This window comes from Plecotus auritus, assembly GCF_963455305.1.
Source record: "Plecotus auritus genome assembly, chromosome: 7".
NCBI classification, from domain to species: Eukaryota; Metazoa; Chordata; class Mammalia; order Chiroptera; family Vespertilionidae; genus Plecotus; species Plecotus auritus.
In genome coordinates, this window is record NC_137774.1 from 42451118 (window position 1) to 42475592 (window position 24475).

Sequence of the window (24475 nt, forward strand, 5' to 3'; positions counted from 1 at the left end):
CCATGTACACAGCCCAGCTGAGGGGCAACCTTGGGAAGAGGAGAATGCATCTTCCTCCGGGGCATTTGGTGTATTTCGACTTGTGACTGCAAAGTGCACCTATGCCCTGGTTCTGACTGCTCTGCCTCACCTGACATGGCAGGAAACGGCTCCTAGGCTTAGAAGGAGCCATTCCTCAGGGAACTAGCATTCCCCTCAGACCCACAGTGTGTTAGGCACAGGACCATGGACATGGGCCCAACTCCTAAGAATTAACTCAGCAGGGAAACAGGCCCAGGTGACCCACTCATGAATCATTGTGCCTGAGTCAGCGTGAATGCTCTGATGGCCTATTTGAGTCCATCCAAAGGACCTGAGATGACTTATGAAAGGTGGGAGGGCTTAGCTGGGCCGAGAGTGGGTAGATTCCTGGCAGAGGTAGAGGCTCTGACCTCAGCTCCTTTGAGAAATGGAAGGAGGCCAGGTACCAGAAACCCTGCTACTCCAAGTGTGGGCCATGGACCAGTAGTGTCAGCATCAGCATCACCTGAGAGCTCATTAAAAATGCAGATCTCAAGCCTCACTTCAGACCTCCTGAATCAGAAACTATGGGGTGAGCCCAGGAATCTGTGTTTTGACAAGGCCTTTGAGCAACATTGGATTAGGAGTGAGTGAGCAGGGAGAGTGGCAGAGGTGGGATTGGAGCTGAGGTGGGGAAGGAAGTTGGGAAGACAAAGACAAATAACTTCTACCTCAAAAGCAATAAAGAAAGATTTCAGGGGTTCAGTAGCTAAGTGATGAGTCAGGATCAAATTGAAGACCAGCTGCTGTGTAGAAATGACCTGGAGAGGGACAAGAGAAGAAGAGGGCACCTTTAGGGGGAGGATGCAGTGGTTCAAGCCACAGATCCAGGGCCTTGGCTGGAGGTGGAGGCTGTGGAGGTGGAGAGAAGGGACTAGAAAAGTGAGCTATACTAGAGCCAGTGACAAGGTGGCCAATCAACTCTCAGAGGGAGCCAGAAGGAGTCAGGACTACATCTTAGTTTCTGCATGGATGGAAGGGTGAATTGGGGCCATGACGAAGACAGCGTCTATGAGAGAACGTCAGATGAAGGCCATGAGTTCAAATTCAGATAGGCTGAAATTAAGTGGGGATGTCACATAGACAGCCTCAACTTCCTCCAAGATCTCAGGGAGAATGACCAACTCTGTGTCTAGGAAGCCAAGTGAAACGGTCACTAAGATTGTCCCAGGTGGAGGACAGACGAGTGATGAAACATCTGCACCCCAGTGGCAGACATCAGAATCAGGTACTTTGAAGGGGCCAGGCTGGAAGCATCGTTAATTGGGACAGGGGTGAGGAGGATATGAAAGGCCATCCCCTCCATGCTCCTGCCTCTGGGGTGAGCCATGGCAAAATTCACAACTAGAGAAGCCTCGCTCCATGCAAGATCTTCCACACCTAGAACCTTGCAAGATCTCTGGTTTCCTCCCTCCCAGGCTCAGGAGCTGAGGCTGTTCCTCTCCAGCTCATGCCTGGCATGTCTCAGGCTCTGATCCACGCTGGCCTCTGAGGCCTGGGAGTCCCTTTCTATCATTGCCCATCCACCTTCAGAGCCATGTTCTTCTACCTTTCTGGTGGATGTGGGAATAGAAATGCCTGCTGTACTAGTGGGCAGGGGTGGCATCAGGGGACAACAGGGTTGGGCCTCCTTAGATAGCAGGTAGGCAGCCCTAGGAGCATGGACAGAGGCTACTAACACACACCTTCCAAAGGCCAGGCAGACCAGCCTTGAGAAGGACCCCTCCATGTTCTAGCTTAAGGGGTATGAGAGGCCAATCAGGAGACCCTAAAGCTGACCACTTCCCTGTCTGTTCCAGAGGAGAGCTCCCCTCAAGTATTACACAAATGCTACTGTCTGTCATCTCGTGAACCTCTGGGGAACCAACCAGTGGAGCCTCTAATGATGGATGATGACTTCTGGGACCCCACAGGGCCTGTGGCTACAGATATGGTTGACAAACACAGGAGTCTGTACCGGTAAGTGACAGGACTCTGGTATGCCAGGCTGACCTCCCCACCCCCACCATCCCTACATTGGATCCCAACAGACACTCAGCATCCCACTCATGATCCATTGGGTCCCTTCTCATTGTTGAGCCACCAAGCAGAGAGACAGGGCTGTATTAGTACTTTTATTATGGAAACAGAAGTTTTATTATGAAAAGTTGCAAACAACAAAGAAAAATGTTCACGTGACTACCATTTACTCATTACCCAGCTTTAACAACCATTTTTCCAAATTTGTTTCAACTATTCACTGTCCCCTTCTTTTGTTGTTATACAATTTAAAATACTTGATATCAGGTTATTTTATCTGTATATGTTTTGTGATGAATTTTAAAGAATACAGAATAATCACAATACCATTGTCATAACCACAATGCCATTGTCATATCTAACAACATTTACAATAAGTCATTTTCATATCATCTAATACCCAATCTGTATTCAATATACTCAATTGTCCAAAATATGTCCTTGCAGTAAGTTTATTCTAATCAGGATCCAAACCAAGTCCACTCATTTTATTTGTTTTTTTATGTATCATAAAACTCATTTAAATCTCTTTTCATCTACACATTCCTGCTTTATTAGCATCCGCTATGTGCAAAGTACCATACCAGTAACAAGGAGCCATGAGATGAATATGGAGCCATGCCTTCCAAGGGTTCCCAGTCTTAAGTAATAAATATCTATTATTTTAGTTCTGACCTCTTACATAGCACATTCCCATTCATTGTCACACACATGATCTCAGCTGGGTGATAATATTACTCACAACTTACACACAGAACTTGACATCCTAGAAACTCGCTCTATGCCAAAGGGGAACCTGGGGAAAGTCTCTGTAAGTTTTATTTTAAGTTCAAGTGATTATCATTAATATCACCATATAGATTGTTATTAATTATTGAAAATTAGGCCCTTTAAAACAATAACACTTGCCTGTTTCATTAATATTAATATTATTATTACTATCATTGTTATTCTCATCATTATCACCATTATAGAAACAGCTAACCACACCCATGCAAGTATTAAGCCATCACATACATTAGATCACTTATTACTCACAATTCTAGGAGATAGTGTTGTTATTACTTTTACTTAAAAATAAGAAAACTGTGATTAGGGAGTTCAATGACTTGCTCAGGGATCCACCGTAGGGAGGAGAGGGGCCAAGAATCGAACCCAAATCCCTCTTGCTGTGACATCTGAGCTTGCAGCCACTCTACTAGATACACAGTGCACTGCATGAGTCGGGCATACAGTAAGTAGTCAGTGAGCTTTTGTGGAGTAATTAATTCAATGTCTACCTCTCTCTGCTATCCCCAGAGTTTACTTCCCTATGACTGGTTCCTACCATTGTCCCAACATGGGTCTCTACTTTGTGGTGAGATAGCCAGTGACCATTGAGTTTGAATTCTGTGCTTGGGACCAGTTCCTGGACCAGATTGTTTCACAGCACAGCTGGATGGTTGCAGGGCCTCTTTTTGACATCAAGGCCAAACCAGGAGCTGTGGCAGCTGTGTACCTCCCTCACTTTATAGCCCTCCAAGGTGAGTGAGAGGGAGGTGTGGAAGAAGGTGATGGTGGTGAGAATGGGCTCAAAATGGCTTTTAATGGCAATATCCTGAGGGAAGGACTTGGGGCTTCCTTAGACTGACTAAGGGGGTGGGGCATTAAAGAAGTGGAGAGAGCTTTCTTTCTCATTCCACAATGCTCTGGGCATATCTTTTTTTAAACATTTTTGTCCCCAGGCATCATAATCATTTTTGCCTGAACTACTTAAAGATTCCCCTCAATAGAAAGTGGTCTCCTCAATAACAATAATAGCTATCATTTATTAAGTTCACATAGATTATATTACTCAGGGTCTCAGCAAGAAACATATGATGTACTCAGTTGAGATTTTTTTAGGAGACTTTTCAAAGACTAGTCTATTTGCAAGTAAAGCTAAGTGAACAAATGAGAAAGGTTGAGGTACCTGGAGAACAGCAACAAATGGGAAGCCATTGCTACTGTTAGAGGCAGGGAGAAGAAACGGTGTCACCAGTCTCCATATGAGAACTCAAGCCACAAAAGTAGGGCATCTCAGAAGGAGACTTAGTCATAAAGGGTAATGTAATTATCCCAACATCTCCCATCTGCAAAGACTTCCCACAGATAAAATTCTGAAAATATAAGCTAATAGGCAAAACCTTAGAAATTAGGGAACAGGCATCATAAGTGAGAACCAACAGAAACTCAGGTTATATCAGGCCTATAAAGAAGTCAGACATTTAAATTATCAGAAAAAAATAAGTATGTTTTTTATGCTTAAAGAAATCATTTTTAAAATATGAGCAAGAAGCAATAAACCATTAAAATGATTACTCGTTTGAAACAAAGCTATATTGACAGAAAATATAATAAAGCATAATTAAGAAAAGAATACATGACATGGAAGATACTATGAGAAGGCCTAACATACATCTAATCAGAATTCCAGGAGAATATTATAGAGAGAATGGAGAGGATGTTATATTCAAAGAATTACCAATAAATTTCTAGAATTGCTGAAAGAATTTCCTTCTAGGAAGGAAAAAAATCCAAAGCAGAAGAGAGTGATAGAGAGAAATCAGCAATCAACCCATTAAAGTGCGTAGCCAGAATACAGATATCTAAGGGCAGTTTTTAACAGCACCCTGAAAGATTAGCCAGAAAGATGCTACAATTAAGATGACAACTGATTTTCAACAGTAACAATGAAAGGCAGAAGACAATAGAATCATATCCTCACAGTAATAAGGAAATAATTGCCAATCAAGAATTGTAACGGAAAAATAATTGTTTTAAAAGCAGGTAAAATAGACATTTTATTATTTTTTCATTAAGTTTATTTTTTTCACAATATACCAAAAAAAAAATCTACTACTTGTAGATACACAACAATTAGCCATTTACATGCAACTAACATTAATATTGCAAGAAAAACAATTTTAAATATAATAATACTAGAGGCCCAGTGCAAGGATTTGTGCACTGGTGAAGTCCCTTGGCATGGCCTGTGGGTATCGGGCCAAAACCAGCCATCCAATGCTGTCTGCTGCTCCTGCCTGTTGCTCTTGTTCATCCCGGCCCTCCTGCGACTGCCGCTGCCACTCAGTAGGCTTGCTCCACTGCGGTCTCCAGGCTGCAACAGCCAGCCCTGAGCCTGCATCTGGTGCCCCTCGGTCAGCTGGTCAGCGCTTTCACTGTGGGAGCATACTGACCACCAGGGGGCAGCTCCTGTGCTGAGCGTCTTCCCCCTGGTGGTCAGTGAACGTCATAGCAACTGGTTGACCAGTCAGTCAACCAGTCAAACATTCACTTAGGCTTTTATATATATACTAGAGTCCCAATGCACAAAATTCGTGCAAGGGGCTTGGCCCTCACAGCCATGCTGCGGTCGCCTCGGTCGCCACCATTGCTGCCCCTGCCTCGGTCGCCACCATTGCTGCTGCCTCTGCCTCGGCCCTCACAGCCCCAGCTTTGTCCAGAAGGACATCTGGAAGGACATCCGGAAAGATGTCTGGAAGGACATTCAGCTGTCCAGTCTAATTAGCATGTTATGCTTTTATTATTATAGATAGATTACATGCAATAAGCATTAATATTTCAAAAAAAAGATTTTAATTATAACAATATTACCAAAACTGTACTAACATAGTATAATATCACTAAAGTTGTAGGAATATTAAACATCTGCAAATAATAGGATTACTTTATTATGTTCTAAATTTTTTTTCTTTTTTTTCCCCTCTGGCTCTATTTTTGTTCATCAGTTTATATTGTTCATTATATTCCACAAATGAGTGAGATCATGTGATATTTATCTTTCTCCGAAAGGCTTATTTTAATTAGCATAATGCTCTCCAGGTCCATCCATGCTGTTGCACATGGTAAGAGTTCTTTCTTTTTTAAAGCAGTGTAGTATTCCATTGTGTAGATGTACCACTGTTTTTTAATCCACTTAGCTACTGATGGGCACTTAGGCTGTTTCCAAATCTTAGCTATTATAAATTGTGCTGCTATGAACATAGGGGTGCATATATCCTTTATGATTGGTGTTTCTGATTTCTTGGGATATATTCCTAGAAGTGGAGTTACTGGGTCAAATGGGAGTTCCATTTTTAATTTTTTTAAGAAGCTCCATACTGTTTTCCACAGTGGCTGCACCAGTCTGCATTCCCACCAGTAGTTCATGAGGGTTCCTTTCTCTCCGCATCCTTGCCAGCACTTGTTCGTTGACTTGTTGATGGTAGCCATTCTGACAGGTATGAGATGGTACCTCATTGTCATTTCGATTTGCATCTCTTAGATCAGTGGTAGGCAAACTCATTAGTCAACAGAGCCAAATATCAACAGTACGATTGAAATTTCTTTTGAGAGCCAAATTTTTTAAACTTAAACTTCTTCTAACGCCACTTCTTCAAAATAGACACGCCCAGGCCGTGGTATTTTGTGAAAGAGCCACACTCAAGGTGCCAAAGAGCCACATGTGGCTCCCGAGCCGCAGTTTGCCGACCACGGTCTTAGATGATTAGTGACTTTGAGCATGTTTTCATATGTCTCTTGGCTTTCTGTGTGTCCTCTTTTGAAAAGTGTCTATTTAGGTCCTTTGCTCATTTTTTGATTGGATTGTTTATCTTCCTTTTGTTAAGTTGTATGAGTTCCCTATAAATTTTGGAGATTAAACCTTTATCAGAGATAATATTGGCAAATATGTTCTCCCATGCAGTGGGCTTTCTTGTTGTTTGGGGGTGTTTTTGTTTGTTTGTTTGTTTGTTTGCTGTGCAAAAGCTTTTTATTTTAATGTAGTCCCATTTGTTTATTTTCTCCTTATTCCATTGCCCTAGGAGCTGTCTCAGTAAAGATATTGCTATGACATATGTCTGCTATGTTGTTGCCTATGGATTCTTCTAAGATTTTTATGGTTTCCCATCTTACATTTAAGTCCTTTATCCATTTTGAGTTTATTTTTGTGTATGGTGTAAGTTGGTGGTCTAGTTTCATTTTTTTGTATATGTCTGTCCAGTTTTCCCAACACCATATATTGAAGAGACTGTCTTGACTCCATTGTATGCTCTTGCTTCCTTTGTCAAATATTAATTGAGCATAATGGCTTTGGTCGATTTCTGGGTTCTCTGTTCGGTTCCATAGGTCTATATGTCTGTTCTTGTGCCAGTACCAGGGAGTTTTGAGAACAGTGGCTTTGTTATATAGCTTGATATCTGGTATTGTGATCCCTCCAACTTTGTTCTTTCCCAGGATTGCTGCGGCTATTCAGGGTCTTTTTTTTATTCCATATGAATTTTTGGAGGGTTTGTTCTAATTCTGTGAAATATTCCATTTGTATCTTAATGGGGATTGCATTGACTCTATAGATGACTTTGGGTAGTATGGACATTTTCATGATGTTGATTCTACCAATCCATGAACATGGTATATTCTTCATTTGTTTATGTCTTCCTCCATCTCTTTTTTCAACGTCCTGCAGTTTTCTGAGTACAGGTCTTTCACCTCCTTAATTAAGTTTATTCTTAGGTATCTTAATTTTTTGTTGCAATGGTAAATGGGATTGGTTTTTTTAGTTTCTCTTTCTGTGAGTTCATTATTGGTGTATAAAAAAGCCATACAGCCCTAGCTGGTTTGGCTCAGTGGATAGAGCATTGGCCTGTGGACTGAAGGGTCCCGGGTTCGATTCCAGTCAAGGGCACATGCCCAGGTTTTGTGCTCAATCCCCAATAGGGGGTGTGCAGGAGGGAGCCGATCAATGATTCCCTCTCATCATTGATGTTTCTATCTCTTTCTCTCCCTCACTCTTTCTCTCTAAAATCAATTTTTAAAATGTATTAAAAAATAGCCATAGATTTCAGGGTGTTAATTTTGTATCCTGCTAAATTGCTGAATTCATTTATTAAGTCTAGTAGCTTTTTGATGGAGTCTTTGGGGTTTTCTATGTACAATATCATGTCATCTGCAAATAATGAGTTTTACTTTTTCTTTTCCAACTTGGATGCCTTTTATTTCTTCTTCTTGTCTGATTACTATGGCTAGCATTTCCAGTACTATATCGAACAGGAGTGGTGAGAGTGGGCATCCCTGTCTTGCTCCTGTTCTTAGGGGAAATGGTTTTAGTTTTTGCCCATTGAGTATGACGTTGGCTGTAGGTTTGTCATATATGGCCTTTATCATGTTGAGATATGCTCCCTCTATTCCCACTTTGCTGAGAGTTTTTATCAAAAATGGGTGTTGGATTTTGTTGAATATTTTTCTGCATCTATTGATATGATCATAAGATTTTTGTCTTTCAATTTGTTTATATGATGTATCACGTTTATTGATCTGCAAATATTATACCAGTCTTGCATCCCTGGAATAAATCTCACTTGATCATGTTGTATGATCTTTTCACTTTATTGCTGGATGCAATTTTCTAGAATTTTGTGAGGATTTTAGCATCTATAGTCATCAGGGATATTGACCTGTAATTCTCTTTCTTTGTAGTGTCTTTATCAAGTTTTGGAATTAGGAAATGCAGGCTTCATAAAAAGAGTTTGGAAGTGTTCCTTCCTCTGGGATTTTCTGAAATAGTCTAAGGTATTGGTGTCCCTCATTTGGGTGTCATAATGCCGGGGTTCTTTTCCCAGCCTTACAAAGTGTTCAGCATTCTGGAGAAAGGGACTGTGTGTAGATGATTAAAGAGTCCAAGGACAAAAGATAATTTTGAAAGGCATTGGGGGTCAGAGGATCTTCAACTAAAGGAACTGAAGACTCCCTTGTCTAGGGACCCCATGGTATTTATTAAACACAATTTGTCCTAAGGCAAGGTGGAAATATACACTTCAAAGGGTAAGTTTTCAAAGGATTTACAGAATCATTGTCAGTTTGGGGAATAGCCTACAGCTGTTCAGGTGTCTGGCCAACAGTAGGCAATAAAATGCCCTGGAGCAAAGAATATCCTTACGTGATATTATTCTACAATGTCATTATAATTTTAGATATTTTACAACAGCATATTGTACAATTATCCCAAACAAACTTACAAACTAATTCTTTGAATGTTTGGCAGCAATTTTTAAAAAAAGGACATGAAAGGATTTAATCCCTTTTAGAAGGAATTAAGGCACTGGGAAGGCACTTGAGCATTCTGTATTGGCCCCTCTTGCCTTTTGTGCCAAGAGGGACCCTCTTCTCACAATCCAATTGCCCTCAGCTGTTGCCTGAGCTTTTTGTTCATGCTGAGCTTGAAGCCTAGTGGTGGCTGGTACCATGGATCTGTCTCTCGCCCAATTGTGTGAGCGGGCCCTCCCTGGAGAAGAAATCTGAGTTCCCCAAGATATGTGATCAGTGTTGGGGCCCCACCAGTAGGACAGGGGATCCCAAGGCAGGTGCTGGACGTGGAGGCCACGGGGGCATAGCCACCAAGGAGACAGAACTGAACCTCACATCACCCTGCTTGGCCCCGGAGGATGACTGGTTAGCCAGAGACGGGTAAGATTCCTCAGGGAAGGAACAACCTAAGACAGGCACAGTCGCAGAGAGGCCATCAGGAGAGAACTTAGGGGTCAACAGAGGTGGGGCACAGACCCACACCCCCCCAACCTTGCAGGAGCCTGAACCCTCACCCCGTCTGAGGGAGGTCTCCTGCCCCCATGGCTGCTTTGCTTCCCACGCCCAGCTCAGATCGGGACACAGGTGACAGACAGTGACTTGGCCCAGCTCAGATTGGGACCCAAGTACCAGACAGAGACTTGGCCGACAGCAGCTGCCCTATATCTAAATCCAACCTAGCACCACGAATGCTCAGGGCCTACTCAAGAATGCAAATAATCCTTTCCACTAATATTTACAGGGTAAACTAAGATTGGTAGAGTATTAAATTTGACAGTAAAATAATAATCAAGTTTTCAGATTAATTTAAATAGGCTAATTGAAATAAGTGAATATTCAAAATTTAATTGTACTGGACAAAAAGCTGTTCCTAAAGTAGTAACTAAAATTTCTATTGGTAGTTCATCTCATGGTAAAATTCCTGAACATGCAATGAACCTAAAGCAGTCATATTTTTGTGCAAAAAATTAAAATTTAAAGTTATCAAGACAGCATTATAAAATTTACAAAAGCCTCCATTAATCAAAAAAAGGGGGACAGTAGGGTAATATCATGTAAGGAAAAATATCCTATAAGTAAATTACATCTAGAAAATTTTTACTTTACAAAATTAATTTTCATTTGTAATGCTAACAGCAAGACACCCATGAAAAACACACACGGTGTCTAAATAAGACAAAGGAAAATCGTTTGGGCAAAAATAAAAAGGATCCCAAATCAATTATATAGAAAAGATTCCTTTATTAACTTTTGGTCGAGAATATGTTTCTATATTTTCAGAAAACAACTCCAAGACCATGTGGATTCCTGCAACAGAGAGGAATTGACAGGTCTGCTCCAACCACGAAGACAAGAGGACAAACAGTCCAGAGATGAAAGACGCTGATGACTCCTTGCCACGCTAGCAGTCAGCAGCTGTGCGTCACAGCAGGTTGCCTAGGACCAAACCAGAGAGGGTCAGACCTGCATTGCCACCATGTCCCCACCATCCAGATATCATTGCTTACATGTACACATAAGGAACTGTTTGACATTGAAACGGGGACTCAGAACTGTTGGACATTGAAATTGGGACTCAAACATTTTTTGTTATTATATGTTTATTTCTAGTCTGCAGAGGCAAGATTTTTTAAAGGAAAGAAATAGGGGAAAAATAGATACAGAGGCAAAGAAGCATTGAACAGACTGTCAAACTACAGCGGGAAGGCAGGGAAGGTTGGCGGTGGGGGGGCTGTAAGAGATCAACCAAAGGACTTGTACGCATGCATATAAGCATAACCAATGGATACAAGACACTGGGGGGGGGGAGAGCAGGTAAAGGCATGTACTGGGGGGTAGGGGAGGCTGGGGGGGGGGAGGTCAATGGGGGAAAAAAAAGGAGACATATGTACTACTATTTGTAATACTTAAAACAATAAAAATAAATAAATAAATAAATAAATAAATAAATAAATAAATAAATAAAATGCCCTGAGCTGTCTGGCAGAAAACTATTATCCTTTTCAGGTTTGGGGGAAGTGCCGTTTAGCTGTTTCCAACAGGTAAACTACATTTGACTCAACCCTGTTGAGCTCCCCAGGCTTCACCAACCTTTTGGTGAAACTCTTGTAATTATGACATGCTGGAATTGGTTCTCAGCATCTCACCCTTTTTTATTTTTTAAATTGGACAAAAATGTATGTTTTAAATTTTTTAAATTCAATGGAAAGGACAGAGTTCTATCAAGTCCCTTTAAATTGCTGTCAGGTGTTAAAGGAATCAGCCTGCAGTCAGTTTCTGGGCCAACAGTTCTTTGAGTCCCAATTTCAATGTCCAACAGTTCCTTATGTGTACATGTCAGCAATGATATTTCAGTTCTGGATGGTGGTGGTTAATGCAGGTTCGACCCTCTCTAGTTTGGTCCTGGGCAACCTGCAGTGATGCACAGCTGCTGACTGCTAGCATGGCAAGGCCTCTTCACCACCTTCATTTCTGGAATGCTTCTCCTCTGTTCTCAGGGGCCACTGCTATTTCTGTGGCTGGAGCAGTCCTGTCAATTCCTCTCTGGGATCCGTTGTTGCAGGAATCCACAGGGGCTTGGAATTTTCTGGAAATATACAAACATATTCTCAACCAAAGGTTAATAAATCTTTTCTATAAATTTGATTTGGGATCTTTTTCGTTTTTGCCCAAATGATTTTCTTTTGGCTTATTTTGACACCATGTGTGTTTTCATGGGTGTCTTGCTATCAATATTACATAAGAAAATTAATTTTCCAAAGTAAAAAATTTCTTGATGTAATTTACTTACAGGATATTATTCTTACAGGTTTTTATTCTACTATCCCCCCTTTTTTGATTTCAGTATTACGAGGCTTTTGTAAATTTTATAGTGCAGTCTTGATAACTGTTAATTTTAATTTTTTGCACAAACATATGACTGCTTTGGATTCATTGCATGTTAAGTAATTTTACTATGAGATGAACCATCAATAAAAACTTTAGTTAATACTTCAGGAACAGTTTTTTGTCCAGCACAATTAAGTTTTTATGAATATTCACTTATTTCAATTAGCCAATTTAAATTAATCTGAAGTAAAGCTTATTTTTTAACTTTACTTGTCCTAAGTTATGGACGATAAATGATATTAATTAAACTCCTGTAACTAGTCTTTGAGCAACTTTACATAAACTTTGTCAGATAGGCAAAAACACAAATGATTTACTTTAGCTTATGAGGCCAAATATATTGACTTTTAATTACAATCCTTCAGATGTTTGAAGGAAACCTCTCTTTATTTCCTTCCAAAATAATTTGCAGGCTACAGAGAGTTTTACTTAAAAATCTTTGTCTTTCTTTACACCAAGCAACCTACAGGGCTGCTGCTTAATCCTGGCTTGTACAGCCAAATAGCTAGCTATATTACAAGTAACTTTACATTAAGGTTGACTACTAATTTACTGTCAGATTTAATACTTTAGCAATCTTCAGTTTACATTGTAAATATTAGTGGAAGAGAATTCAAAATTTTAAAATTTCTCCTTTTTATTAAATTTAGAATATTATTTTTAAAGAGTATCCCCTTTGGCTTATTTGCATATACAGAGGGATCATAGGAGGTCTCAGTAACTTTCTTAGAAGACTTAATCAAATTTCTTACAAAGACATTGGCTTATTCAAAGGGAGGGGTTGGCCTTTACTGTTTTAAGATGGCGGCCCCCAGGGGGAGTGGCAAGCCATGTGGCCAGCATGGTGGCTGCCAAGCCAGGCAGTCCAAAAATGGTGGCTGTCTAAACTGTTCTTTGACAGAAAAGATGGTTTGTTTATTCTCACAATAAACAAAAAAAGAGCAAAATCCCTAAAAGATAGAAAGCCAAAACTACACTGCAGACAAACAGAAATCTTACTAGCTGTTTCTGGTGGCTTATTACACCTTAATTGTTTATAAAAATATTGGCTTTTCATTTAGCTGAAATTCTATGAAACCTTGATTATAATTTAGAAAGCTAATTTATAAAGTAATTTAAGTAGGTATCTTTATTTAAAAAGCAAAGCAAATTTAGTAAATGTTTACATCTGATTCACAAGGCACCAAACGCTGCCCCACCTCCGGCCTAATCAAAAATGCAGGTGGCTAGGGGCTTTTTGTCATTTTTAATTGTTTTAAAATTCTGCTGTTAAAAATTTGGCTTTATTTAGAAATTTTGTTTTGTCCTCCTTAGAGGCCAAAACTTTCATAACATTTATAAGTAAAATATAGTTACTAATTTTTATTTGATGAAGCTTTCCATGCAATTTCAAGTATATTAGATCAGTTAAAAATCAAAGTATTTCCTTTAAGAAGAGAGCATATCTTTGAAAACATTTCAGGGCCCATGAAGATGTTTCAAATTATTATCCCTCAGCTAAAGTCCTGAAATTTTAACTTGGAAAAACCATCAAATATATATATATATATATATATATATATATATATATATATATATATATATATATATATGATTTAAATATTATAATTTTTTTATAATTATCTTAAGATGTCAATTAAGGAGAAATCAAGATGGCGGCATAGGTAAACACCTAAACTGCTGCCTCGCACAACAATTTCAAAACTACAACTAAAAGACAAAACAGACATCATCCAGAATCACAGGAAGACTGGCTGAGAGGAAATTCTACAACTAGAAGGAAAGAGAAAAGCACACTGAGACTCAGAGGAGCTGCAGGAGGCAAGGTACTGAGACGCATGAGCAGAGAGGACTGGCAACTGAGTACGCGGCTGGCTTTCTCAAGTGGGAGGGAGACGGAAGCTCCCAACTGCGCTAAACTTAAGTTCCAGGTGAGACTCTGGGGACCCAGACTCATTCGGGGAGAAACTGGACTGTCTGGTGGCGGGCGGAACTTGAGGGCGCCTTTCTCTCAGAGGTGCTTGCAGTGATTACCACGGGACACTGAGACACAGGGGCCTATTAGGGCAGGGCTGACAGGAAACCAGTGCTGTCTGCTACACCCTGAGACTCCGCCCCATCCAAGCTGAGCACAGAGGCTTTTGCAAATCTTGTCTCGTAAGGGTGTCTCCAGCACAGAAGTTCTCCCAGCATAACACAGCTGATCATCACAGCCAATTGACCTGGAGGTCAATTCCTCCCAGTGATACCAAAAACAATCAAGGCTTAAGTAAAACAAGACTGTGCACACAGCCCACAAAGGGGTGCACCAAGAGTGTCCATCTCAGGTAACTGCGGAGGCTGAGCCACTGGACCCTATAGGACACCTAGCACACAAAGCCACTCTATCAATTCAGGGGAGCAGCCAAAATGCAGAGACAAAGAAACAGATCACAAATGAAAGAAATGGAGGAAAGCAAACGACTGGATATAGAGTTCAAAACCACAGTTATAAGGTTTTCCAAGAATTTCCTAGAAAAGGCCGATAAATTTAGCGAGACCCTTGAGGATATGGAAAAGGACCAATTAGATATTAAGCATACGCTGACTGAAATAAAAAAAATATTATACAGAGATCTAACAGCAGACTAGAGGATCACAAGAATCAAGTCAAAGATTTGAAATACAAAGAAGCAAAAAACACTCAACCAGAAAAGGAAAAAGAAAAAGAAATCCAAAAATATGAAGATAGTTAAGGAGCCTCTGGGACAACTTCAAGCATACCAACATCCGAATTATGGGGGTGCCAGAAGAAGAGAGAGAGCAATATACTGAAAACCTATTTGAAGAAATAATGACAGAAATCTTCCCCCACCTGGTGAAAGAAATAGACTTACAAGTTCAGGAAGAGCACGGAACCCCAAACAAAAGGAATTCAAAGAGGACCACACCAAGACACATCATAATTAAAATACCAAGAGCAAAAGACAAAGAGAGAATATTAAAAGCAGCAAGAGAAAAACAGTTAGTTACCTACAAGGGAGCACACATACGAATGTCAGCTGATTTCTCAACAGAAACTATGCAGGCCAGACGGGAGTGGCAAGAAATATTCAAAGTGATGAATAGCAAGAACCTACAACCAAGATTACTCTACCCAGCAAAGCTATCATTCAGAATTGAAGGTCAGATAAAGAGCTTCACAGATAAGAAAAAGCTAAAGGAGTTCATCAACACCAAACCAGTATTATATGAAATGCTGAAAGGTATTCTTTAAGAAGAGGAAGAAGAAGAAAAAGGTAAAGATAAAAATTATGAACAACAAATACATATCTATCAACAAGTGAATCTAAAAATCAAGTGAATAAAAAAATCTGATGAACAGAATAAGCTGGTGAATATAATAGAATCATGGGCACAGAAAGGGAGCAGACTGACAATTCTTGGGGGGAAAGGGGTGTGGGGGGTGTGGGAAGAGACTGGACAAAAATTGTACACCTTTGGATGAGGACAGTGCGGGGGAGGGGGGTGTAAGGGCAGAGGGTGTGGTGGGAACGGGGTGGAGGGGAGCTATGGGGGAAAAAAGAGGAACAATTGTAATAATATGAACAATAAAGATTTATTAAATTAAAAAAATAATAATAGAAAAAATATATCAATTAAATTTAAACTGGTCTTTATATTAAAAAATTTCATTGGGATCACATAATTAATCCTTCTTATTTAATTAGACCAATAAACAACATATTTTGAATTCCTAATTATCAGAGAAAACACAACATTTTTTCAACAATAAATTTCTATACTTTAGGCATTTAGTTACCACAACCATATAATTTCTCCCAATTTAATTTGAACTTTGAACTTTTAGAGCTGGCAAGTCAAATATTTAGCATTTCTTTGATTATTAACACATATATTTTTAAAATATATTTTATTGATTTTTTACAGAGGAAGGGAGAGAGAGAGTTAGAAACATCGATGAGAGAGAAACATCGATCAGCTGCCTACTGCACACCTCCTACTGGGGATGTGCCCGCAACCAAGGTACATGCCCTTGACCAGAATCGAACCTGGGACCTTTCAGTTGGCAGGCTGACGCTCTATCCACTGAGCCAAACTGGTTTCGGCCAACACTTATATTTTTAAGAATAGATTTCAAAAATACAATAATTAACTTTAAACTGACCATGTTTTTTCTGCCCGGGGAAGTTGAGTAGCAAAATTACAGGTATTCAAATGCAAATTACCACATTCCTTAAAGATGGCTCCTGGCGGAAACTGGCCTACCTGTATGCTGGGGGAAGGGCAAGCAGCCCCTTCCTCCATTAACAAAGGGTATACCTGGGCTACTTAGATCTTTATAATTAATACATTATTTATCTATATTTCAACAATTTATTTGAGATTCTAGAGTCAATTATAATTATTTTAAAGCATTTTTTTTGGCAAATTATTGTAACCCAGACAATTTACTGATTTTCTTGAAGGCCTTAAAAGTTAACTTTAGAACACCCTTCATTAGCATTTTAAAAACTACTCTTTATTATGGAAATGCCAATCCTGTTACAGCTTGAACCTAGCCTGTGTCTTTTCCTGGGTCAAATCTGCCATTTTTCTTAGGAAAAAAACAGTCTTGGGTTTTTCATTTCTGTAGCTTTTGCAGAGAGTCAAGTTCAGCTTAAAACCTATCTAATATGTCCAAAAATTGCACGCATTTGTTTCAAGCTAGCTTCTCTCCCCACGAGCACAGAAATCCCAGACACATTTCTAAATTTTTATGGCGAGAAAGGAGACTTTCAATTAGCATACTGGGAGAGTAGGCTTCCATATTGGCTTGCCACATGTCTCCCTTCCCCCACATCCTGCTTACTTTGGAGGAAGTCTTCAGTAACAGATCTGGCCACATATCTTTTCATGCTTAATAGATAAAGACAGATCTTAAATTTTTTCCTTTTTCGCTTTCCAAAGTATTTACTAGCACGTAAGCTTATCTTTGCCAAAATTTGGTTATCATAAGATGTTCTTCGGTAATTTTTAAACAAAACTTTAAGGAATCTCATTACGGGAGAGTTAATAGCTCTGCCCTCTCCTGGCACCTTTGAATTTCTCCACACCAGAGGCGGTTTTGGAAGCGGGGTTTCATTTCTTCTTGATAGATCCTCCCTTCCCCCAACTGATGGACGGAGTATGATGTAACCTGCACCTGCGGCCCGTACATTCCTGAGCACCTAACCAGGCACATTATATGGACTGTACATTGAACCACCAATCAGCACCTGCCAAATACCCTAAGCTCTTGATTCCTAAGTACCTGGGGGGAGGGAGGATCTATCACTTATTACAGATTTTATTTTATTTATTTTTTTTTTCTTTTCAAATTTTTATTAAGGTATTATATGTGTACATATCTTACCATTGCCCCCCACCCCCACCCCACTCCCATACATGCCCTCACCCCCCAATGTTTTGCATCCGTTGGTTACTCTTATATACATGCATATAAGTCCTTCAGTTGATCTCTTATTTCCCCCACCTCTCCCTAACCTTACCCCTGTAATTTGACAGTCTGTTTGATGCTTTACTGCCTCTGTAACTATCTTTTTGTTCATCAGTTTATAATGTTTTTCATTATCCCCAAATGAGTGGGATCATGTGGTATTTTTCTTTCATTGACTGGCTTATTTCACTTAGCATAATGTTCTCTAATTCCGTCCAAGTGCCTACAAATGGTAGTAATTCCTTCTTTTTTACGGCAGCATAGTATTCCATTGTGTAGATGTACCATAGTTTTCTGATCCAGTCATCTGCTGATGGGCACCTAGGCTGTTTCCAAATCTTAGCTATTGTAAATTGTGCTGCTATGAACATAGGGGTGCATATATCCTTTCTGATTGGTGTTTCTGGTTTCTTAGGATATATTCCTAGGAGTGGGATTACTGGGTCAAATGGGAGTTCCATTTTCAGTTTTTTGAGGAAACTCCATACTGTTCTCCACAGTGGCTGCACCAGTCTGCATTCCCACCAGCAGTGCACGAGGGTTCCTTTTTCTCCGCATCCTCGCCAACACTTGTCGTTTGTTGATTTGTTGATGATAGCCATTCTGACAGGTGTGAGATGGTATCGCATTGTTGTTTTGATTTGCATCTCTCGAATAATTAGTGACTTGGAGCATGTTTTCATGTGTCTCTTGGCCTTCCTTCTGTCTTCTTTCGAAAAGATTCTATTTAGGTCCGTTGCCCATTTTTTTATTGGATCCTTTATCTTCCTTTTATTAAGTTGTATAAGCTGCCTGTAGATGTTGGAAATTAAACCTTTATCAGTGATACCATTTGCAAATATGTTCTCCCATACAGTGGGGTTTCTTGTTGTTTTGTTGATGGTTTCTTTTGCTGTGCAAAAGCTTTTTATTTTGATGTAGTCCCATTTGTTTATTTTCTCTTTGGCTTCCATTGCCCTAGGGGCAGTATCACTGAAAAAGTTCTTTTGGCATATGTCTGAGATTTTGCTGCCTGTGGATTCCTCTAGTATTTTTATGGTTTCCCGTCTTATATTTAAGTCCTGTACCCATTTTGAGTTTATTTTTGTGTATGGTGTAAGTTGGTGATCTAGTTTCATTTTTTTGCATGTATCTGTCCAATTTTCCCAACACCATTTATTAAAGAGACTGTCTTGACTCCATTGTATGCTCATGCCTCCTTTGTCAAATATTAAATGCGCATATTGGTTTGGGTCGATATCTGGATTCTCTGTTCTGTTCCATTGATCTATATGTCTGTTCTTGTGCCAGTACCAGGCTGTTTTGAGGACAGTGGCTTTGTAATACAGCTTGAAATCTGGTATTGAGATCCCTCCTACTTTATTCTTCTTTCTCAGGATTGCTGTGGCTATTCGGGGTCTTTTTTTATTCCAGATGAATTTTTGGAGAGTTCTTTCTAGGTCTGTGAAATACGCCGTTGGTATTTTAATGGGGAGTGCATTGAATCTATAGATTGCTTTGGGTAGTATGGACATTTTAATGATGTTGATTCTACCAATCCATGAACATGGTATGTTCTTCCATCTGTTTACATCTTCCTCTATCTCTTTTTTCAGTGTCCTGTAGTTTTCCGCATATAGGTCTTTTACCTCCTTGGTTAGGTTTATTCCTAAGTATCTTAATTTTTTTGGTGCGATGGAAAATGGGATTGCTTTTTTAGTCTCTCTTTCTGTAAGTTCATTGTTGGTGTATAGAAATGCCATAGATTTCTTGGCGTTAATTTTGTATCCTGCTACATTGCCAAATTCATTTATTAAGTCTGTTAGTTTTTTGATGGAGTCTTTCGGGTTTTTTATGTACAATATCATGTCATCTGCAAATAAGGACAGCTTTACTTCTTCTTTTCCAATTTGGATGCCTTTTATTTCTTCTTCTTGTCTAATTGCAGTGGCTAATACTTCCAGTACTATGTCAAACAGGAGTGGTGAGAGTGGGCATCCCTGTCTTGTTCCTGTTCTTAGGGGAAATGGTTTTAGTTTTTGCCCATTGAGTATAATGTTAGCTGTGGTTTTATCATATATAGCTTTTATTATGTTGAGGTATGATCCTTCTATTCCCACCTTGTTGAGAGTTTTTATCAAGAAAGGGTGTTGGATTTTGTCAAATGCTTTTTCTGCATCAATTGATATGACTATGTGATTTTTATCTCTCAATTTGTTTATGTGATGTATCACATTTATTGATTTGCGGATATTGAACCATCCTTGCATTCCTGGGATAAATCCTACTTGGTCATGGTGTATGATCTTTCTGATGTACTGCTGGATCCTATTTGCTAGAATTTTATTGAGGATTTTGGCATCTACATTCATGAGAGATATTGGCCTGTAATTCTCCTTCATTGTGTTGTCTTTATCTGGTTTTGGTATTAGGGTGATGCTGGCTTCATAGAAGGAGCTTGGAAGTGTTCCTTCCTCTTGAATTTTTTGGAATAGTCTGAGGAGGATAGGTTTTAGTTCTTCCTTGAATGTTTGGTAGAACTCTCCTGTGAAGCCGTCTGGCCCCGGGCTTTTGTTTGCCGGAAACTCTTTGATGACTGCTTCAATTTCTTCCATAGTTACTGGCATGTTGAGCTGTTTAGATTCTTCCTGATTGAGTTTTGGAAGGTTATATTTTTCTAGGAATATGTCCATTTCCTCCAGGTTGTCCAGTTTGTTGGAATAGAGTTGTTCGTAGTATTTTTTAACAATCCTTTGTATTTCGGCGGGATCTGTTGTTATTTCACCTCTTTCATTTCTGATCTTGTTTATTTGGGTCCTCTCTCTTTGCTTCTTGGTGAGCCTGGCTAGAGGTTCATCAATCTTGTTTATCCTTTCAAAGAACCAGCTCTTGGTTTTGTTGATCTTTTGTATTGTTTCTTTGGTCTCCAAGTCGTTTATCTGTGCTCTGATCTTTATTATTTCCTTCCTTCTGCTTACACTGGGCTTTTCTTGTTGCTCTTTTTCTAACTCTTTGAGTTGTTGGGTTAGGTAATTTATTACCCCTGTTTCTTGTTTTTTGCAGTAGGCTTGTAGAGCTATGAACTTCCCTCTCAGGACTGCTTTCGCTGTGTCCCATAGATTTTGGATTGTAGTGTTTTCATTGTCATTTGTTGTCATGATGTTTTTTATTTCTTCTTTGATCTCTCTGGTAACCCAGTCATGGTTTAATAGCATGCTGTTTAGTCTCCATGTGTTTGATTTCTTTGGGTTGTTTTTATTGTAGTTGATTTCCAGTTTTATGCCACTGTGGTCTGAGAAGATGCTTGATATGATTTCTATCTTCTTGAATTTGAAGAGACTTTGCCTATGTCCCAACATATGGTCTATCTTTGAAAATGACCCATGTGCACTTGAGAAGAATGTATATTCTGTGGCTTTGGGGTGAAATGTTCTGAAGATGTCAATTAATTCCATCTGGTCTAGTGAGTCATTTAGGATTGATGTTTCTTTGCTGATGTTTTGTTTAGAGGATTTGTCCAATGGTGATAGTGGGGTATTAAAGTCTCCTACTATGATTGTATTGCTGTCAATCTCTCCCTTGATATCCTCCAGGAGTTTTTTTATGTATTTGGGTGCTCCTGTATTGGGTGCATATATGTTTACCAGAGTTATTTCTTCTTGTTGGATTGCTCCCTTTAGTATTATGAAATGGCCTTCCTTATCTCTTGTTATGTCCTTCAGTTTGAGATCTAATTTGTCAGAAATAAGTATTGCTACCCCAGCTTTTTTTTCAGTTCCATTTGCCTGGAAAACCTTTTTCCATCCCTTCACCCTCAGTCTGTGTGCGTCTTTTTTTCTGAGGTGGGTTTCTTGTAGACAGCAGATATATGGGTCGTGTTTTCTTATCCAATCCGTTACCCTATGTCTTTTGATTGGGGCATTTAATCCATTTACATTTAAAGTTATTATTGATAGGTACTTGTTTGTTGCCATTCCTATTCTTTACCCCTGTGTTACTTCTTCGCTTCCTGTTTCTTTCTTTCTTTCTTTCTTTTTTTTTTTACAGCAGACCCTTTAGCATTTCTTGCATTGCTGGTTTGGTGGTAATAAATTCCCTTAGTCCTTTTTTGTCTGTGAAGCTCCTGATTTCACCTTCAATTTTGATTGACAGCCTTGCTGGGTACAGTATTCTTGGATTCAGACCCTTCCTTTGCATGACTTTGTATATTTCATTCCATTCCCTTCTGGCCTGATGAGTTTCTGTTGAGAAATCAGTTGCTAGTCTGATGGGGGTTCCTTTGTATGTAACTTTCTGTCTCTCTCTTGCTGCTTTTAAGATTCTTACTTTGTCGTTGGTGTTTGCCAATTTAATTATAATGTGCCTTGGCGTCGGTCTTTTGGGGTTCATTTTGCTTGGGACTCTGTGAGCTTCTTGGATTTGTGTGTGTTTTTTCTTCCCTATATCTGGGAAATTTTCTGTCATTATTTCTTCAAAGAGGTTTTCTATTCCTTGCTCAGCTTCCTTTCCTTCTGGAACCCTTATTATGCGGATGTTGTTTTGTTTCGTGTTGTCCCAAAGTTCCCTTAGACTCTCCTCCTGCCTTTTAATTTTTTTTTCTAGAAGTTGCTTTTCTTGGGTATTTTTTTCCATCTTGTCTTCTAGCTCACTGATGCGGTCCTCTGCTTCTTCTAGTCTACTCTTGATGCTTTCTATTGAGTTCTTTACAGCAGCGATGTCATTTTTCATTTCTTCTTGGTTTTTCTTCATTTCCTCTTGGTTCTTGCTCATATTGTCGAATTTGTCTTCCATTCTTTTCAGCCACCTTATGACCATTTCTCTGAATTCTTTTTCTGGAAGGTTGCTTGCCTCCATTTCGTTTACTTCCTTTTCTGGTGATGCCTGCTTTTCTTTCATATGCGGGCTGCTTCTTTGTCTCCCCATGGTCTCTCTTCTCTGGGTGTCTGGTTATGTAGTTCTCTCTCTCCTGGGTTGATTTAAAGGCACAAAATACAGCACTACCAGGTACAACTCACAAGGCACTGAACAGGAATGTATTCACGATATTAATAACCTCCAATAAAGGTGACCACCAGAGAAAGGCAAATTAGGTGAAAGAAGAAGAGGAAAAAAGAAAGAAAGAAAGAAAAAAAGAAAAAAGGAGTGTGAAAATGAAATTGGGAAAATGGAAAGTAAAGAGAAAAAAAAAAGTAAGAGAGACAAGAAAGTGACTAAGAGAGAAAGGGGAACAGACTATATATATTGGGGATAAAACTCCAATAGAACAATCACTAATCCCAGCAAATGCCAGCAACAAGTGCCCGGGGATTAGTACAAACTACCACACCAACTAATATGGAGTGAGGCAAGGGAAAGCTGAAGCACAAAACAAACAAAAAAATAAACAAAAGAAGAATAAGCAAAACAATCTCACAAAAAAGCATAAAAATTGGATATAATCTACATTCAAGCAAACAACAACAAAAGGACAGAGAGAAGGACAAGTTTATGGATAGCTCAGACAGCGAAGGGAGAGGTGTATGTGGACTTGGAGCAGAGGATTGGAGATTAGATATGTAAGTAGGGTGAAATTTTAACAAGGGGTAAACAGAAAGAATAGGGAAAATCTAAAGCAGTAAAAGGGTAAGATAAACAGGACACTGAAAAGGGGGAGGTTAGGAAGAGAGTGATGGCCTAAAGGTAGAGTTGAGATAGAGTAAAACGATGTTAAAGGAAAGATAAAAATAGAATGTAGAACCCTAATCCCAAAATAAAATGAAGAGAAAATAAAATGACACTTTAAAAAAAAAAAAAAAGATAAAATAGCAGTAGTAATAATACGGATTGAAAATAAAAATGTAATCATTAAAAAGGTAAAATCAAGTGATGAAAAAAGAAAAAAAAGTTTCTTGATTAAAAGATGCAAAAAATGAAAATATAAAAAAAAATAAAAAAAATAAGAAAATAAAAGGTAAAAATAAAATGTGAAGTAGTGAAGGTCATTCACTTCCTCTGTTTTTCTGTTTGGCACGCCTGTTTCTCAGTCCAGACAGTATTGCAGTTCCCTGCGATCCACTGCTCTTCGGTGTTGTAAGCCAGTCCTGATTTTAAGCAGGCGGTGTGTCTTAATTTCTCGTATTCCTTTATTTTTGATTACACAAGAGTCAATTTGTGATTCAGCCCCTGGGTGGCAGTGTTTCTGGATTAACTTCCAGGTCTATCTATGGCCTCTCTAGGCAGTGTTAGAGCCTTCTTTCCTTGTGGCACTCGCCACCGGCCTGTGGGAGTGGTCTGCCTCAGTGCTGACTCTCTGATGGTCACTCCCCGCTCCGATCCCCAGGTTCCAGAAAAACAACCTTCCCCTGCAGTCTCCCAGGGTGTCCCCAACTGGGTGATCCTATGTATTGGGCTTAGTAATCAGAAGCAAGAGTTTCAAGAGGAAAAAGCCCAGTTGTGCGAACTCCGGGACTCCGCGTAAGCCCAGGCACCCAGGGAACGCAGGGGCTGCGCGTAAGTCTGGACTGCCTGAAATTCTTAGGGTGTCCCTGCACTTCAGATCAAAATGGGTTGCTTTTTAGAGTGCCCTTCTCTTAGCAGCTCTGAGGACCCCTTTCCGCAATCACAGATCACGCCAGCCCCTACAGCCACGGATTTTTCTAGGCACAGACTTCCCTGGTCCTCCAGCTCCCGCAAAACGCGCGTTCCTCTCTCCCGCCGGGACCAGAGACCTCACCTTATCCCAGGCGAAATCTGACCTTTCCGTGGTGGAGTGTAGAGCTCCTCTGAACCCGTGTGCTTGCGCCAGTTGGGGAGCGTTGTTCTGGGGCTCGCAGCTGTTCCTGGGGTGCCGCAGTTGTGGATTCTCAGGCTTCAGATAAGCTCCACTTTCCGGATCAAGATGGCGCAGACTCCGCGTCCAACCCCGCAGCTCCGGGAGGGGACTCAGCCACAGTTGGTGCTGCCAGGTCA

At 39.9% G+C, this 24475-nt stretch overlaps 1 protein-coding gene across 1 annotated transcript in view; it reads left to right on the top strand.

The window, feature by feature from the left end:
* Positions 1-24475, top strand: part of NLRP1 (NLR family pyrin domain containing 1) — a gene marked incomplete at both ends in the record, with an annotated part of 98962 nt that overhangs the window by 55110 nt on the left and 19377 nt on the right. The window contains 4 exon segments of the mRNA XM_080677366.1: positions 1197-1288; positions 1860-2019; positions 3379-3442; positions 3446-3602. Of these exon segments, the coding sequence (XP_080533492.1) occupies positions 1197-1288; positions 1860-2019; positions 3379-3442; positions 3446-3602 (473 nt within the window).